This window comes from Sebastes fasciatus, chromosome 18, assembly GCF_043250625.1.
Source record: "Sebastes fasciatus isolate fSebFas1 chromosome 18, fSebFas1.pri, whole genome shotgun sequence".
Taxonomy (NCBI): domain Eukaryota; kingdom Metazoa; phylum Chordata; class Actinopteri; order Perciformes; family Sebastidae; genus Sebastes; species Sebastes fasciatus.
This window is the reverse complement of record NC_133812.1, coordinates 20,314,722-20,332,951: the sequence shown is the minus strand read 5'-3', so window position 1 is coordinate 20,332,951 and position 18,230 is coordinate 20,314,722. Positions and strand designations below refer to the sequence as shown.

The following is an 18,230-nucleotide window of genomic DNA, read 5'->3' as shown; positions in this document are numbered from 1 at the left end:
GGCAGCAATGGAAATAGTACTGATGTTATTCTTTGAGTACTCCACCCTGATATGGAAACACATGGTATAGCACTGTCTGCAAAAGTCTTAAAAAACAACCTCAGAAACCACTTTCAGACACCATTTTTGGTAATTTGGGATTTCTCGACAACTCCTTTGCATCCCTTCTTCATGGCTTAACTGCATTGCATCGTTGGTGAATGCTTCTAACTGTACTAAAATGAAAAATCTCTCCTGCACCGTCATCAGATCAGGGACAGAGTCCTGCAGGAAAAGTGGTTTACCCCGGAGGACCTGGCACTAAGATCACCTCCGTCTCCACCGGCAACCTGTGTGCAGACGTAAGTAACTGTGGGATTGAAGCCTGTGGCGTCTTTATGTGGAATGTGTCACCAGACTAGATGAGGACGCTCAGTATCTAGAACAGAGATGAGAAATCATATGTTGCCTGTTGAGTATCAAGAAGGTGTCCCAAATATTTTCTTTCCACACAGTAATTTTTTTCTTTTGTTTCATCAGGATGAGCCCTCCCCTCCCCGTCCAGAGGCCTACCCCATCCCCACCCAGACCTACCCCAGGGAGTACTTCACCATCCCGGCCTCGAAGAGCCAGGACCGGGTTGTCGGTCCTGGGCAGGGCCCCCCCCAGCACTGGCAGGGCATGGAGGACAGAGAACGCCTCCCTGTGGTCGATAACATCCACAGCAACAGCATGCAGGTACCAGACACCAGCTTATTATCAGAGAATAACTAAAATAGCATCATAAATGTTTGAGTTAATCATTCAGTAACTTCTCTGGGAGCATCAGGACATTTTATACATGTACTATCTGAAAGTAACAGGCATATACCCTTTTCTCATTTCCCCTATCATTGTCTGTCCACCTTCTCTCATCTCTTACTCGGATGTTTTCAATCTCTTCCCAGCGGATTAACCACTCCCAGGAGGAGTTGTACCCTCCACCAGGAAGTCTGAGGCCAGACGAACGCATGCAGCAGCACTACCAGCAGGACTACCAGCACCGGGAGCTGGACTACCAACACAGAGATATGGACTACCAGCGAGGTCCACCGGGTAAGAAGAGAAAAAAACAGACCTCAGAGAAGAGGACTGTAGCACCTGATAGTGTATCGACTGCCAGATTATGTAACGGCCTTTCAGCATCCAGATGTTCCTCTAAAATGCAATCAAATTATATATTACTGTTTATGTAATACTCAATATTTCATTCAAAATGACAAAAGCAACGAATGGTGACATTTGCCCCTTAATCTGTCAAATGAGAAATCCTGTCTGTCACTTGTAGTCAGTTCATTTTGTTATGATGTTTGTGGTCAGTTGACCTTCATTAGTTCAGATTGATAGCTCAATAAATATTTTACCTCTCTAGTGGTTAAGTTGCTCTAAATGTAACGCTACCTGGAAACCTTAAGTGTTGAGGTCAGACTGGTGAAGAAAACTGAGAAAAAAAACACCAATCCTCATATCTGATGGGAATATTACCTTCAAACCATGTCTTCCTTCATCACCACAGCACTACGTACATTACTCCATGATTTGGTCACATACTGTAGCATTGTTTGCCTGTTTTCCAGCAGCAGGTTACATCTTCAAAGTTATTTTTGTGAGCCCCCAAGTCTTCTTTCTGCACAGGAGGGTAAAATGTTTACCTGCAGCAAAACGTTTGAATCCAAAGTTTCCACAGACCGGTTTCAGACATTTGTGGAATCACAAAAATACCTTTAATGATTCAACTCACTGCTGTATAACAAGTAAAAAAAAATAAAAAAATGTATAGTTCCCCTAAAGTTTGCGCAGGGAATACTACATGACCAAATCACAGATTTACAATAAAAGTGCTGAGGTCACAAATGGAGCAATGCATCCTGACGAACAAAGAAGAATTCCAGATGATCACTGACTGTGTTTCTGTGTTTCTGTGTCTGTAGGAGGTCCTGACCACTGGGCCCCTCAGCCCCAGGTGTCCTCCTCATTGGAGTCATCCACGTCCAGCCAGGAGCATCTCAACTTCTCAGCCTCCTCCTCCTCCTCCAACAAGACCCCGAACCAGAAGACCGGGCCGGGACGATGGAAGACACCCAACGCCCCCCATGCTGCGCCGCCGCATTCGGCTCAGACGCCATCCCGCTCTGACCTGCCCCCTCCTCCGCCCCCACCACCGGCTCCTTACCCTGACGCCTACGACGCCTACGAACCCCAACCTGAGCTACCACTCCCGCCACCTCCCGCTGCCGTCAATCCCGTAACAGCCCAGCAGGCTGCGGACCGCAAGAAACGAGAGGAACAACAACGTTGGTATGAGAAGGAGAAAGCTCGGCTGGAGGAAGAGAGGTATGGTTTCTTTAGTTTGTTTTTTATTCATATTTTATTAGATTTATCGAAATGTTTAATGTTAAACATTTAATTTAACTGTAGGCTGTTTACAAAAAAACATAAAAAAACAGCAACAGGTGCAACAAATATATGAATTTAGAACCAGAAAAACAGCAGATTATAATAGGCAGTATATAAAAGAATAGGAAAGGTTGTCCGCACACAAAGATTTACGATGTTGATCATATTAATTGCTAACAATAATGATGATGCTTTCCCAGGGAGAGGAAGAGGAGAGAGCAGGAGAGGAAGCTGGGTCAGATCCGGGCCAACCCCGTCATGCCCGTCCAACCTCACAACAACGGAGGATCCATGCCTCCTCCTCACCACCAGCCCCCTCTGCCCTCTGTGACCCCTCCCCAGCCCTACCTCCCCCCACAGCCTCAGCCCCAGCTGCCCCCATCCAGACCGGAGAAGCTGGCCACCCTGCCGCGGTCAGCGGTTCCTCCCCCCGCCAGTGCCTCCAACCCTGGTAACACATTCAAATCAAAACTTCTTACATTTAAAGGGCGGGTCCCTCTGCGTTCTGTTTCGGTTCAGCTACAGAATGATATAAAAGCATCAGAAACAGCCAAAACAATGGACACGCCCTTTAATATCTTATCTAACCTTATCTGACTGTTTTGTATGCAAATTAGCACCATATTTGAATAATAAATAAAATGTGACGCAGGCATGGACACAGTGATCAGGGAGCTGTTACCGCAGCAGCAGCCACGGACCATCGAGAGGCGAGACCTGCAATACATCACCATCAGTAAGGAGGAGCTAACGTCCAGCGACAGTCTGTCTCCAGATCCCTGGAAACGAGACGCCCGCGAGAAGGCTGAGAAACAGCAGCAGCTTCACATCGTCGACCTGCTGGATAAGGAGATCCAGGAGCTCCAGGTAGGCACGAATTAAGCTTCATTCAGAGGGAGGACTTAGTGATTGATTTACAAATAGCTGGTGCAACCAAATCCAGTTCTGATCGTACTTTGTTTTTCCAGTCGAAACCGGAGCGAACGGCGGAGGAAAGCGACCGCTTGAGGAAGCTGATGCTGGAGTGGCAATTCCAGAAACGACTGCAGGAGTCCAAGCATAGCGACGAGGACGAGGAGGAGGAGGATGACGAGGACGTGGACACCATGATGATCATGCAGAGGCTGGAGGCAGAGAAGAGAGCCAGGGTGAGACGGGAATGGTGGTGGTGGCGGGATGGGAAAGGATAGAGAGACTGGAAGATCGGCGAGGACAGGAAATCGTATCATGTACAAAGGCTTAAAATATTCTGACTTCATGTAACAATCAGCTCACAGTTTAGAAACAAATGTGTAGTTCAGCACACGAGGAAGGGCGAGCCACAGGAAATCAGGCTGATGGGGGGGAGAAAACAGAGCCAGCTTTCAAATACTAGAAGAGGAAATGGATTCCTCTCTGGCTCTCCCACTATGAATGTCCTGCAATGTGCATCTGCAACATGCTTCTGTCATCGCTTTGCCATGCTGAGCTGCTTAAATCTGATTGGCTGAAGGGGTGGACGGGGAGGTTCGGGCAGGCAGGTGAGGAAGTTGTTAATGCTGCATTCACATCATGTGGATATAAGTGTGACTTTTAGTAACACAGGTAGTGTGTTCGAACATGTCGTGATTTACATTTCCTGTAGGTTTCGGTTCCTACACTCAGGAGTTCATGATTTATAGCAAACAGCTGCGTCCTGCTGTGAAAAGACACAACTTGTGTCACAACTAGTTCAAAGTGGACTTTACGTTACCTGTATCTTGCATCTTTCCCATATAATGCAAATGCAGCATATGTGCCGTGTTGCACAGAAGAATGAACCATGATCATACTGTTACTGGCCCCATTTCAACAAGGTTCACCCTAAATGGATTTTTGATGACTTGATTATTCGATTAAATAATAGGATAATGCCGAGGTAGAAAGGTGGAAGAGCTGAAGCCATAAAGCATCTAAACATGCTGATGATACTGTAGTTATCATGGTTATCATGACAGCAGCCTTTATGCTCACTAATCTAGCACTAAAATGTCCATCAAATATACAAAAATGTTTTAGGCAAATTCCTGGTGCTTCCTCAAATTGGTTGACATACTTTATTAATTCTTGTGCAGTGACTGCTGTGGTGAATGTGGGAAGGTGCTGGTGGATGCAGCTTTCTGTTTGAGGGTGTTGAATCTGTGAGGGTGTGACTGAGTGTGTGATTGTATGTTGTGGTTGGTTCGGTATGTATATTATGTTTAATTAAATCCCGGTAAACTGATAAAAATGAGGGTGAAAAGTTGACCCGGGGCCCCTCAACAGGTTACTCTTCATTATGTTACGATAACATCAAAACTATTTATCCCCAGGGAAATTGTTGCAGTGCAAATAGGGTGCAAATAAAACAAAATATAAACTATAAAGATTATCAACAAGGTGCAAAAACCAAACGTAGACAATGCCAGAATGGCACTTAATTTGGAAAAGAAAATGTAGAAACTTCAGGAAAAGTACATGGTGAAAAAAATGTCACTTGACTTAATTAAAAAACCATTAATTGACTAAACTAATGAATATTTGTGATGCAAATGTCAGATTTTTGTTCTCATATTTATTCCAAATTTTGTATATATAAACTAATCTACGAGTTATATTTTAGAAGTGGTTAGGTGGTGCAGTGGTTATGTGGATTTGGATGGTGGTGGATTTAGGAGCTCTTGAACGGCCACTAAACGGCTCAGTGGAGAAAAACAATGTTTTCACTTCTTTACTGTATGTCCTCCCCCTCCCTCCCTTTTTACTCCTCAGTTTCTCCAACCTCTTCCTCCCCTTTTTCTAACTTAGTTGTATTGATATCTCGTCCACACCTTCCTTTTCAGTATTTGGGTATTTTCCTTTTCCTCCCTCCCTCCCTATCTGCCCCCCCTCTCTCACACTCTATTGTCTTCTTCTTCTTCAGCAGCAGAATGCTGTCCCAGCTATCTCTGTTCTAGACTTGGTATGTTCTTCCTGTTAATGACGAGTGTCCTCTCCCTGCCCTTACATCACTTCCTGTTTTCTGTGTGGGCTGCCCACCTGCCCGTGTTTCCTCTCAGTCTCTCCCCACCCATCTGGACTACTGTCGTTGTGTCATTGGGGGTGTGGTTTGGGGGGTTGGAGGCAGGACTTGTGCCGTGATGATGCTAAAGAGCAGCCGGTCATGGAGAGGCCGTCCTGGGACGCTTGATGTTGTTTGGCTGGGGGAAGCTGTCCATCTCTTTGTCCACTCAAAACAACTGCTGGGGGGGACGGCGAGTGAATCTGCAGCTTACCAATGAGGAAATACTGGTGTTTCCAAATCAGAGAACCAAACCTTTACGTGCTTATCGATTAGCAGCAGTAGCTGAGGTTGTCGTGGTTCTTGCCAGCAGTGATGTTTTGAGTGCATATGGAGGTGGCGCCTGCATGGCTGAATGCATCACATGGGGCGTCCAGGTGGAGATCCATGCATGATAGTCCTGTGAGCCCCCAGCGCTGCCTACGCAGGGCCACATCATGATGTTGTGGTGTCCATGAATCCATCTATCCATCCATCCATCCATCCATCCATCTATCCATCCATCCATCCATCCATCCATCCATCTGTGTGTGACCAGTTGAGCCTCGTTATGTCTTTCTTTTAAGGGTCTCTTCAACCAAAACAAAAACACATATTTTCTCACTTAGTTCTTGAGTTTTATATCTGTCAGATGGATTTGGTTTTATTTCCATCTCTGATATTTCAGTCTCCACTTGTTGCCTTTATATTAAATCTCTTGACATCTTTTAGAATGCTACCAATTCACACAGAGTGAGCACTTACAAATGTTCTCCTTACATTTATTAAAGATTGAATAATAAATAATTAATAGTTTATTATATATTTGATATAATAATGATATTGGAAATAATTATGATAATAATAAATATTAAATTACTTAATAATAAAATTAAAATAAAATGAAAACAAAACATGTATAAATTAAATACAAAATAAATAAGTAATACAGTAAATGATCACAAATAAAAACTAATACAAGTAAAACTTAAACAACAATTGGAATCAAACAAATGCAGAAAAAAAGTAAAAGAGAATATACATAAAAAACACAAAAATAAGACTAAATAAAGTAATAGTTAAAATAAATAAAAAAAAATATATCAAAATACTAAAAATAAACTTTAATAATATGCAAAACCAATTGATTATGAAATTATAATATATTTGTGAGCACTCACAAATGTTCTCCTTAATTGTTTCTTTTTTATAAAATGACAAATGTATTATATATTTTATATAATAATAATAATAATGGAAATAATGATGATGATGATGATGATAAAGATGATAATGATGAATATACAATTACTTAAATGAAAGTAAAATGCACAAAATCTGTATAAATTAAATAAAAAATTCTAAATAATAAAATGATTACAAATAAAAATAAAAGTAAAACATTTAGAATAAACTAATATAGAAAAAGTAAAAAAAATATTGATAAAACAATAAGTCTAAATAAAAAATAGATATGAAAAATTAAGATAATAAAAATAAACATTAAATAATATATGCAAAACCAATTGATTATGAGATAATCTTTCTCATAATATATACATAAAAATAGTAACAAACTGAAACAGAACATGAAATAATATACAAAAAAACAATTGATTATTATATTAGAATATATGTGATATATTCTAGATAGAAACCTCAAGCGTTAAGTGGTAAAATATGTTGTCTTGTAATTTGGTTGAACTGACCCTTTAACCACCATCCAGCCCAGACAAAGGGTCTGTTTGTTTTGTGTGTCGGCGTATCCCACTGGGTTTGTGTTGGGATGGTTATCAGAACATTTCTGCAGCGGCCCGCTAAGCTTGCAGTTACTTCAGGTACGCTTTTTGACGAAACTAAATCAAACACACCTCAAGTAGCTGAAAGAGGGGCTGTCTTTTGTTTTTGTTGCATGTTGTTGGTGTCTGCATGTTCAGCAGTGTGTGCGTGTGTATGTGTGTGTGTGTGTGTGTGTGCGTGTTTGTGTCTGTGTCTGCCTGTGCTGTGTGTTTTTGCAGTGCACACTGCTCCTCCCCTCTGGAGCAGTCCTGTGAGACAAATCAAACCTACTTCACATTACACACAACATGTTAGTGTACGTTAGTGTCCGAGCAGTCGAACAGAGTCACTGGATGTGGGAATGTCCTCAGTTTGTGTATGAAAGACACACGATTCATGTTGTACTAATTGTTTCCTTGTTTGCATGCGTGCCGTTTGGCATGTTGCTGTGTGTCTGTCTGTTTTTGTGCGTGGTCAGTTGCAGGACGAGGAGCGACGGCGTAAGCAGCAGCTGGAGGAGATTCGTAAGCGGGAGGCGGAGGAGCGAGCAAAGCAGGAGGAGGAGAGGAAGTGGAGGGACGCGGGCAATCGCGAGGCCGGGGAGAAGGTCGGTTTGTCTGTCTGTGTAACTATAGGAGATAATGAACATTAATGATTTTAGGATGTTTTGTTATGATACTGTGAGTCAGCCGATCTATATCATAGGACAGGACAGAAATCTATCAGGGTTGGACCACTGGGAGTTTTTACATCTTTTAGCATCTTCAAAATATTCTTTCTTTCTCAATTACACCGATTAAATGTTGACTACTAGCACTAAGTGAATATCAAATTATGTGCAAAAAACAGAGTTCAGATAACTGTGGAATTAAAATAACCATGTTTAAAGGAATAGTTAAATATTTTGAGAAATCCGCTTATTTACCCGTCCGATAACGACAACTTGTTGTTTTTCCACTTTGGTTGTTGTACAGTTGAAACAAACTAAATATAATGTGTCAATTTAATTATTTTTTTTATTTGAAAAGTGACAATGTACATTAATCAACATTCAAACCAAACCTTAGTTAATAACTGAGCATTAGAGGTGCTGGTAGTTGGGTTTTGTTACCGTCGGACAGAGCCAGGCTAGTTTTTCCCCCCGTTTCCATTCTTTGTGCTAAGCTAAGCTAACCTGCTGCTGGCTGTAGCTTCATATTGACAGTAGAGACATGAGAGTGGCATCAAGCTTCTCATCTGACTCTCGGCTAGAAAGCCAATAAGCGTAATTCCCAAAATGTTGTTACTTTTTAAAAGGGCAGTTTTATCAGTTTACTCAGAATCAGATTTATTGATCCCAGGGGGAAATTGAGGCGTTACAGTTGCTTAACATAAAGGAATGTAAGAAAATAGAAATAAAGGAGTAAGTAACATGTAAATTATGTACATAATGCTACAAAATTGTACCTAATGTTAGTATAAACACAATAAAGGTAAAGAAATATAAATACTAAAATTAAAAATAAGAAATGAGAATATAAGAAATATGTGCATTAAGACGTGCATTAAATACATTGAGGCAATAAAAAAGAAAATAAGTATGATAAAACCCGTGAAAAGCCATTCTTGGGCAGATACAGTATTTACTGCACGCTGTAATGACTTGATTTATGTTTGTTAATATAGGGCACAAATATTTCAGTATTTTAAATTGGACATTATTTTGTACTTTTTAAAGGTTTTAAATGGCCAGTAGTCTGATGTCATCCCTGTCTTGTGTGTTAAATCAAACATATCCAGTGTTTTTTATCATTGTGTCGCGTCCACTGACTTCACCATGACGCCATTATTCTGGTGCATTTTGTCCTGTGAACTGTAGACCACTGATCACACCACTGGTTGTTTAAAAACCTCACAAACATTTTTTAAATTTACATTATAATATTGCTCCTTTATGTAGCTCTAAGAGGACTGATTTCATGACGTAGTGAAAGTATCTCACAGAGCGTGTTTGCCTTTGTTTAATTAAGCCAGTTTAAGATGTTTTGACTGTTAATCTGATGATGTTTGTTTTATTGTAAAAATGTCCAATTGCATGTCCTCATCTTGTGCACCCCCCCACCCTATGTGACGTGTTGCTGTGTCATGTTATGTGCTCCCACCCACCTCAAGCATGGGACTTCCATCTTGTTGTTGTTGTTGTTGTTGTCGGTGTGTGTCAGGAAGTTCAGTTATTTCAGTTTGTTTTTGGGGGAAGCAGTTATGATTTTGTGAGTTTATTTAATTTTTTTGTCACCATTTCCATCCAGCATCGCTTCAGAAACTATGTTTAGGGAATGCCGCCCACCTTCCTACCACTTTTCCCCAAATCCACATGCTTTATATTCAGTTCAAACACACACACGCACACACACACAGAGAAATCTATACCCACCCACGTGCCTCATTCCCGCCCTCAGCCATCCATACTGTACATATTCAGAAACCCACTCATTCAAACCCACACACCCACTAATCCCTCCCAGTTTCTTCAGATTCCAACTGGGCTGATTCAACCATCACGAGCAGCTCGGATACATCCACAGCACTAGAGAAATATATACGATCTCGACTACATGAAACGGACCAAAAAAAAAAAAAAAAAAACGCGAAGATAATCTGACATCAGAAGCATGGAGATTGAGCACATGTGACCCGGAGCAGCTGGTCGAGCTCCAAACCCAGAAATATAAACACATTCCTCCAGCGTAGATTCATGTGTAGCATCATCACAGGCCGGTGGAGACAGGCTGGGCTCGAATCAAACATCCTACCCACAAACCATATAGTATAAACTGAGGCACATATGGACACATTGCACACATGCACATACACTCCCGCAGTGTTGAGTGAAAGGGGAGATGGCGGTAGACAGGGTGGTCCAGGAAGCAGCTTTCAGAAACAGTTGCCAAATGGCAGATTTTTCGGTAGTGCCGACCAGTTCAAACAGGTTCTTCTTCCAGTATCTTGTCAGATTAGTGGAGTTGTTGGACCAGTCAGAGCAGATTTATGGTTTAGTTGATTGACAATATACTTATTATATATAGATAAAGACCTGGATTTAATTACGTTGCTGTCCATGGTGTTTACACAAGATTGGGTCTAGTGCAGGACGACCACATTGTATCTGAGGCAAACCAGTTAGGTCAAATCCAGTTCAGGGGCAGCATTCATAAATCTGTTCTTGGATTTATTCTGAAACATAAAATGATTTTAAATGGCACCATTATATTGATTCTTGGATGTATAAAATTGTTTTAAGAGGCTAAAACAGCTCTGGTTATGGTGTGATTTTTAGACACTTTATAGACCATATTAAGTTGTTTTTGAACAAGTAATAAACAGATTAAACTTTAAATAAAATAATGCAGCCCTAAACAACATCTTCTAATATTGCAAATAACTAGCTGTCTTTCCAGAGATGGCACACATTTTTATAGCATACTGGATCTCATCCGGTTTTTTGCTTGAATAGAAATTGAATATGACCATTTATTTATTATATTTATACAGTTTAAAGTTACAGGAACAGTGCACATTAATAGACATTTATGTAAATGTGATAGGATTATGGATTATTCCTTATTTCATGGGCTATTTTGGATTTATACATTTTAATGACATAATTGTGACATAAAAAAAAACAAGCATTCGAATACTGATTTGGAGGTTGATTACCATGGCAACAGTCGAGGCTTCGAAGCATTCGGGTCAGCCCTAAAAAACAAATGAAATACTTTAATAGAGTAGAGTAGAGTTTGGCCACACACTTGATTTTCTTTTAACCATAGTGTACACACTGCACAGGTTTTGTAAATATAAGATCATTTCCACCTTAAAGTAAGTTTTATAATAATGTTACTTGATCGTATTTATGCTAATATGCACTTCCAAACCTCAATTTAACCAAAAGGAAATGCATGCCGTAGAGGTCATTTCTACATCAAAATACGTATTTATAAAGTTATTTTATTGTATAATTCTGATTGAACTCATTGCTTAAGATGGAATTTGATCGTTAAACCATTTTATAAATGTGGCCCCTGATCTCGGACCTGGTATGCTTCAGTTCAGTTAAATTGGTAGACATGGTAGACATGGTGGACTTGGTGTTTGTACTGTACCAGATCTTTGTATATTGTAAGAGCAGGTGTTGTTAGGCCCAGAAGAATCTGGAATGGTAGACAGATGTGTTTTTTACTGGTGGTAGCAGCAGCAACGAAGTGGAGCTTTTTGACTAGTTGAATATTCCCCCCAGCTGATTAGCCAGTTAGTGTCCATTGCTGAGGTGAGAGCCAATGAGAGTGGAGCTTACTAACAGGTTGTCCCTCCCTTAGAGGAGACAGGAGGAGGAGTACTACACTCGCCTGGAGGCCGAGCGGCGCCGGCAGCACGAGGAGGCCGAGAGAAAGCTGCTGACGCCTGACGACCCGGCCGGTCTGTACCGACCCCCGCTGCCCCGGGATTACCAACCCCCCGCCCCCCACAACCCTACTAACACCCCCCCGCCCCCCCCACAGAGAAACACCTCCTACCTCAAAACCCAGGTCGCCTCTCCCGACACGCTCTACACCGCCAAGTTTGTCTCCTACGCGGGCGATGAGGAAGACGAGGAGGAAGCCACCAAAGCAGGGAGTGGCGGCGGCAATCAATCAGGTCAGGTGAAGCTATCGGCGACCAGGAAGTCGTACGGCGACCTCCCGGCCTCCGCCTCACACAGCAAGCCTCAGCCGCCGCCCACTGCGCGCAAGCCCCGCCCTCTTTCTGACGGCATCTTCCTGTCTAGCTCGTTCCAGCTGCCAGTCAACAACTCCAACAGTACAGGTCCCCCCCTTCCTGCCAAACCCAGCTCCATCCCCCCAGGAGGCTTTAAAGGTAGACCCGGATGAGAGGAGAGAGGAGTCAGGCTCGCCACAGCGCCCTCCACAGCTCCCATACCTCCCTCTCATTCACTCATCTCTTCATTTACTACCCACTCCTTCATAGTTTAGAGCTACTTTGTCTTTAGTTTGTACCTTCAGTAGAGAGGTGTTCTGCCTTTTTTTCATTTCCAGCGTCTACTTTTTTCCTTCTTTACGTGTTTGTCCAAATTTTTTTGTCGTCAATCAGTCCCCCCCTCCGTTCATCACTTTATGTTTATTTTATATATGTGGAAATTTCCCTCCCTCTCTTCGAGCAAATCCGATTTTTTATGTTTGTTTGTTTGAACACCTCCACCAGTAATTATTTTCCCCTCCACATGTTCCTCCAATCAAACTCCCCCCCCCCAACCCCTCGATCAGCACTAGTGAACAGAAAAAGCAATCGATAATCACGCCACCACCTTTTTGCTGCAGATTGAGACCCATCAGAGCCAATCATAGTACTGTTGGTGTTGTCGCTCGCCGCCTCCTTTGTGTCTGGTTTGTCGCTGCTTGGGACGAGGGGGCGAGGCCAGCCGTCAGTCTGCACGCCCGCCCCCTTCCTGCCCCCGTGGCTCTGCTTAGCGGTGTTGGCTTTTAAAGGGAAGGAGACACACCATTGGCTTCACACCACCTCATCAATCACTCGATTAAAAAAACAAAAAAGAATCCGCTCTCATTTCATGAACAAAAATGCACACATGCAGCAGTGTGTTGAGTGAAAGGCCTCTCCTTTGTCTGTGGTTGTTTTTTAAAAGGTCTAAATCTTCTTGTCATCAAGCTGGATCAAACTCAGTCTGCTCAAACCACAGCGCCTCCTAGTGGCACTCATCCATTACAGCTGCTTATAGTCCAGATTTTAAAGGTCATGCTCGGGTCATAGCTCCTCTATATTTATCAAGCAGTCTTTCTTAGAATATATCAAATATTAAACAGCTGTTTCTCTTGGTTTATCCTTGTCAAATGTTATGTTAAGATATGTATCATAGCTTTTCTTCTAAAGGCCTCATTGTTGGAAAGCAGTATCTAACTGTAGAGGGGTCACGCTCCAGTCAGTTGGCAGCTGTGTAGAATTTTTTTGCTCCCATAATTTTATCCCAGACACTTTCCGTGCAAACTGGTATTGTTATATATATATATTTTTGGCCTTTTTTTAGGTATATGCCAAAAAAACATTGGTATGAAGATGATTCTAATTTTATTTGTCCTTTTGTCTAACTAATTAGGCAAGATAAATCTAAGGAGTTGATGATTAACAGAAGAGACGATCAGAAAAAACTATGGCTGTCAATCGATTAAAATATTTAATCACGATTAATCACAAATGAACACTAACACATGTTTTATCTGTTCAAAATGTACCTTAAAAGGAGATTTGTCAAGTATTCAATACTCTTACTTGTGGGTACCCATAGAACCCATTTTCATTCACATATCTTGAGGTCAGAGGTCAAGGGACCCCTTTGAAAATGGACACGCCAGTTTTTCCTCGCCTAAATTTAGCAAAAGTTTAAAGCGTTATTTAATCACGACAAGCTAGTTCTAGTTTCACATGATGCCAGTATCTTCACTCGATCTTTAAAACTGAGTCCGCTACAACCTAAAAATCACATTGTGCGTTAATGCGTTAAAGAAATTAGTGGCGTTAAAACGAACTTGCATTAACTTTGACAGCCCTATTTTATAAATGTGAAAGTAAGGTACCAAAAATCCCTCTGGTCACAAGCAAACATGACTTTATATTAAGGCTTAATTAAGCTATTTGAACACCCACAGACAAACAGAGCTACTAATGCAGCACAGTCTGAATGCCATCACTACCTGAGGTCCAGGAAACGGCTGCCTGCACCTCCAAAATAAACTCCCTCCACCCCCCCGCTGCTTATTGAACACTAAAACACATCCAGGACCTCATGGACAACTGTGTATTGCATTTGTCACTCGAATCAGAAAATCATCCCACTAATGTCCCACTACCTACCTACCTACCCAAACCCCCCCTACCTCCCTCAGAAATATAATCCGCATGTCTCACCCCCCCCCCCCCCCTCACACCACACACACACACATACATGCATCTTAAACACACACCACTGCACTCTGGCTGCCAGCAGTTCATCCCAGTAACCGGCTTGATGTCTGTTGCTTTTTACTGCCTGTGCGTAGCTTCCACCAGGCTGCTGTCTTTATTTCTTCTTTATTTATCTTTGCTTCCTTTTTCCCCACTTTGCCTGTCTGTCTGTTAATCTGCCTTCCCAGTAATGTGACTCCTTGTACGTGCTTTTGTTGTCTGCCTGTTTCGGCTCTGTCAGCTGATCCCGGCTTGTCCTTTCATATCAGTCTGTGTCTCTGCTGTCTAACGCTGCAGCTTTACTAAACCTTACTACAACTCCCACAGGGCATTGCGGCAGGTTCAGGTGACCAAACGGCACCTGAGTCTCTGGCTCCCCCTGACATATGACTCTCCAAGATGTATTGAATTGTGTGTGTGATTTGAATCAGCTGGCAGCTCCAAAAGCTCTGAGTCTGACTTTAATAAAACATGTGGCCTCTTCTTGAAACGCAGATATTTGTGTTAATCAGAATGAAACCACAAGAAAAAAACAACACTGCCGCCAGTTTGCCCCAGAAGGTGCACGAACTGGAGAAAGCTACAAAGGAAGAACAAATCCAGATCGTCCCCAGAGACGGATGTTCTAACAAAAACTGCGTGTTGGTACAGAAAATCAAAAACAAAAGAGTTTTTTTTTTTAGACGCCACTGGCCTCACAAAGATAACTGAACCAGAGTCAAAAGAAAAACATTCACAACCTTTGAGAATCTGTGAAAAGCCAGCGGATTACTTTTTTTTGTGAATCTGGAGATTTTTCAATCAGTGCCAGAAGTATAATTCTCATCTCTTCTGGCTCCACAGAGGAATGTTACTGGCCTTGAACAAGGGTTGTTTCACTGTGGTTACTTTGTTCTCTGCCAGTTTGTGTTTATGTGGTTTCGGGGCTGAAGTGGGACCCGGCTTGATCCCGTCCCAAACTACACTTCAGATCTCTTTCTCTCTGTTTTCGCGCTATAAACCCCAAAGAAAAGAGCTCAGGAGCTGCCAGCTGGATGAATCCATCTGGGTTCACACCCTGTCACTGTGTCTGCATCTGAACTGTACCAACCCCCTCTTCCATTTCATCTGAAACACCAGACCAACATGCATTTGGACTCCCAAGTAGACTTGAGATGTTTAATGTCTAAAGTCCTGGGTCAATACCTGCAGTCTGGTAGGGTTGAAACCCTGCTTTCAGGAATTGGTTTCAATCGTTTTGGATCCAGAGTTTCCGCTCAACCTGTGGTGTAAAATATTGTGCCATGAAGAGAATCTGCAGGGTTTTATTTCCTCTATTTAAACACATAACTGATTAGCTTACTGGCATTATTCTCTATTTTTCTGTCTGTCAACAAATCCCTTGAAAACACCAAAAACAAGAAGTTGTTAGTACGCCCCGATCCCGTCTGTGGAACACAGCCCCGATCCCCTTTGTTTAAACTGAAGACGTAAATGTAGCGTTTCCAAGTGGTATTATCGTTGGCGCCGCTGTCGCCCTGAAGACAACCGGATTGTTTTCTTCAAAACCTAGCAACAACAAGTACCAACAACACAAGGCACACTGCATTTTGTTTTCCACAGTTACGTCGGTTGTTCCACCGTCCACCTTTTCCACTACTGGGGATAGTAACTGCAAAGAACTTACATTGATAATCATTGGTAACTTGGGATAGATAGCTACCGTTAGCTACCGGGGGGGAAACAAAAGCGCTATCATCTTCCTGTTTTGGTTGTGCAATCACTTCCTTTGTGACGTAAATGGAGCGGCAGACAGAATTGCGTAGTGAAAGCGAGGCTTTCAGAAAACGTTACTCAAACAGGAGTAAATAGTTTCTTTGTTGGGATTATTTTAAGCTGCGGATTAATACACATTTGGTGCTCTAGTTGAGTATTTACCAAGACACCACGAACAGCGCTAGGTGGGGCATGTTGGTCTAGTGGCCACACTCTGTAATGCAGGATCAGGTGACACATTAGCCCCAACATACTGTCTTCCATAAACAGTAATGACAATAGGAGCACATTTTCTGTGTTTTTTTGTATCATCAGAATTTTATTTATAGGATGGATTCATTGTCGGTCTTTTCATGGGATTTGTTGACAACAAGAGAAATACTGAATATTGCTCGACTTATACTTATATAATCTTGAATCAGCAGAGTGGAACTAATCATTTTTCTCTTTCCTGCTGTAGTATTTTGTTCGGAAATAAAACTCTGCAAGACTCCTGGGTCACATAGTTGTGAACCACTCAGGCAGATCTGGCTCCAGCTGCGTCTCGCTTTAGGCTGGACGTTGCTGGGGGTTTGGAAAAGACACAGGGACGCATGAGCCAACTGATTAACGTCTATTTGGGGTCAAAGGTCGGGGTCACCCTCCTCGTGTTACAGTAGTTCCACCGGGCGTTAAACAAGCCCAGGATGTAGGTTTTTACATCTATTTATGAGTTTTTTTTCTTCACGACTTGGCTTGATTTGAAGTCCAAATATTTAGTAAATCCTACTATAACTATGATCGATTCAATATTTTTTTATAAGTTCAATATTGGATCTAAATCTTGACGGTGACCTTGGCCTCGGATCCCACCGACACTTCCACAGACCATTTTTGCTGCTTTGGAATGGCCCTTTAACAGCTTTTTTTAACGCTCTCTCTTTCTCTCTTCTCTTGGCTCGCTGCTCTACTTTAATGAGATCTGATTGTTTCTGCCTTAATGCTTCTCCAGAACCCGTTCCCTCTCTTCCTTCCTTCTGCTCAGGCTGGTCTGTGGGAAATGAAGTGATGTCGACTGGAGAAGCTGCTGGTTACTGGCGACCAGGGTCTCAATAATCAATACTGTTATGGGGAAATAATACGTTTTCCACAGTTTTGTTTCTGTGACATTAAAATGCAGAAATGTCTGCAATTTCTTATAAATGATGGGAGTAATGGGAGACGGGTACCAGAGATCTTGACAGCCATCAGCCAGCAGCTTCTATCTCCGATGTTTTTGCATAACAGAAGCTGTAATATGAACGATGCTGACTCTTCTCTCTCTGCTCTGTCTGTCTGCCGTGTGACTCCTGAACCTTCGACAGGATTTAACTCGTACACTGGAAACTCGGCAGGAGTTGTAGGAACAGGAGAAGTCTACAACGACCCGCGAGACAAATGGACAAAGAGGTGAGACACTTTTTCTTGTCTCTGGTTTCTGATTAGTTGGACTAATTCATTGATACAAGTTGGTCAACATTTTGCTCACAACAGCTAAAACATGTATTTTTTAAGACTTTGCTACTAAGGAAATCTGAAGGAATCTCTTTGTTGTATCGAATGTTAAGTTGCCAGTTTGTTTAAGAATTGAAATTCTGCAATATTATAATTTAGTATTAAGACTTTTTAACTATATATATATATTATATATAGTGTTGGGTGAGATGTGTTGTACTGTTACTGCAATACAGGTCCTGCATTGAAAATGTAACTTAAGTAGCGCTGTCAATCGATTAAAATATTGAATCGCAATGAATTGCATGATTGTCCATAGTTAATCACAATTAATCGCACATTTTTTATCTGTTCAAAATGTACCTTAAAGAGAGATTTGTCAAGTATTTAATACTCTTATCAACATGGGAGTGGGCAAATATGCTGCTTTATGCAAATGTACATATATATTTATTATTGGAAATCAATTAACAACACAAAACAATGATAGCAATTATGGTCCAGAAACCCTCACAGGTACTGCTACTAGCTTTAAAACTGAGCCTGCTACACCCTCCGAAACATCAATTGCGTAAATGCATTAAATAAATTAGTGGTGTTAAAATGAATTTGCGCCCTACTTATAAGTAAAAGAATGTAAGTATATCAGGAAAATGTACTTAAAGTCAAGGTTGGCAGGGTTACTTTAGAAATGTATTCTGATAGGATTACTGCTGTGAAATACTGTCATCATGCAAGGACTCAAATCATTTGGCACATTAGTGCAGTAGTACCATCCATC

General features: G+C 41.7%; 1 protein-coding gene across 19 annotated transcripts in view; it reads left to right on the top strand.

The window, feature by feature from the left end:
- The window catches only part of afdna (afadin, adherens junction formation factor a), a 102,480-nt gene that overhangs the window by 81,459 nt on the left and 2,791 nt on the right, over nt 1-18,230 (top strand). For 8 of the 19 annotated variants that reach the window (XM_074614702.1, XM_074614701.1, XM_074614706.1 and 5 more), the window contains 11 exons: nt 250-341; nt 520-717; nt 927-1,074; nt 1,950-2,352; nt 2,616-2,866; nt 3,068-3,282; nt 3,384-3,563; nt 5,336-5,374; nt 7,710-7,838; nt 11,587-12,124; nt 17,320-17,404. In XM_074614702.1, the coding sequence (XP_074470803.1) occupies nt 250-341; nt 520-717; nt 927-1,074; nt 1,950-2,352; nt 2,616-2,866; nt 3,068-3,282; nt 3,384-3,563; nt 5,336-5,374; nt 7,710-7,838; nt 11,587-12,124; nt 17,320-17,404 (2,278 nt within the window). The remainder of the gene's footprint in view (nt 1-249; nt 342-519; nt 718-926; nt 1,075-1,949; nt 2,353-2,615; nt 2,867-3,067; nt 3,283-3,383; nt 3,564-5,335; nt 5,375-7,709; nt 7,839-11,586; nt 12,125-17,319; nt 17,405-18,230) is intronic. The other 11 variants (XM_074614716.1, XM_074614700.1, XM_074614715.1 and 8 more) reach the window with 8 other exon arrangements.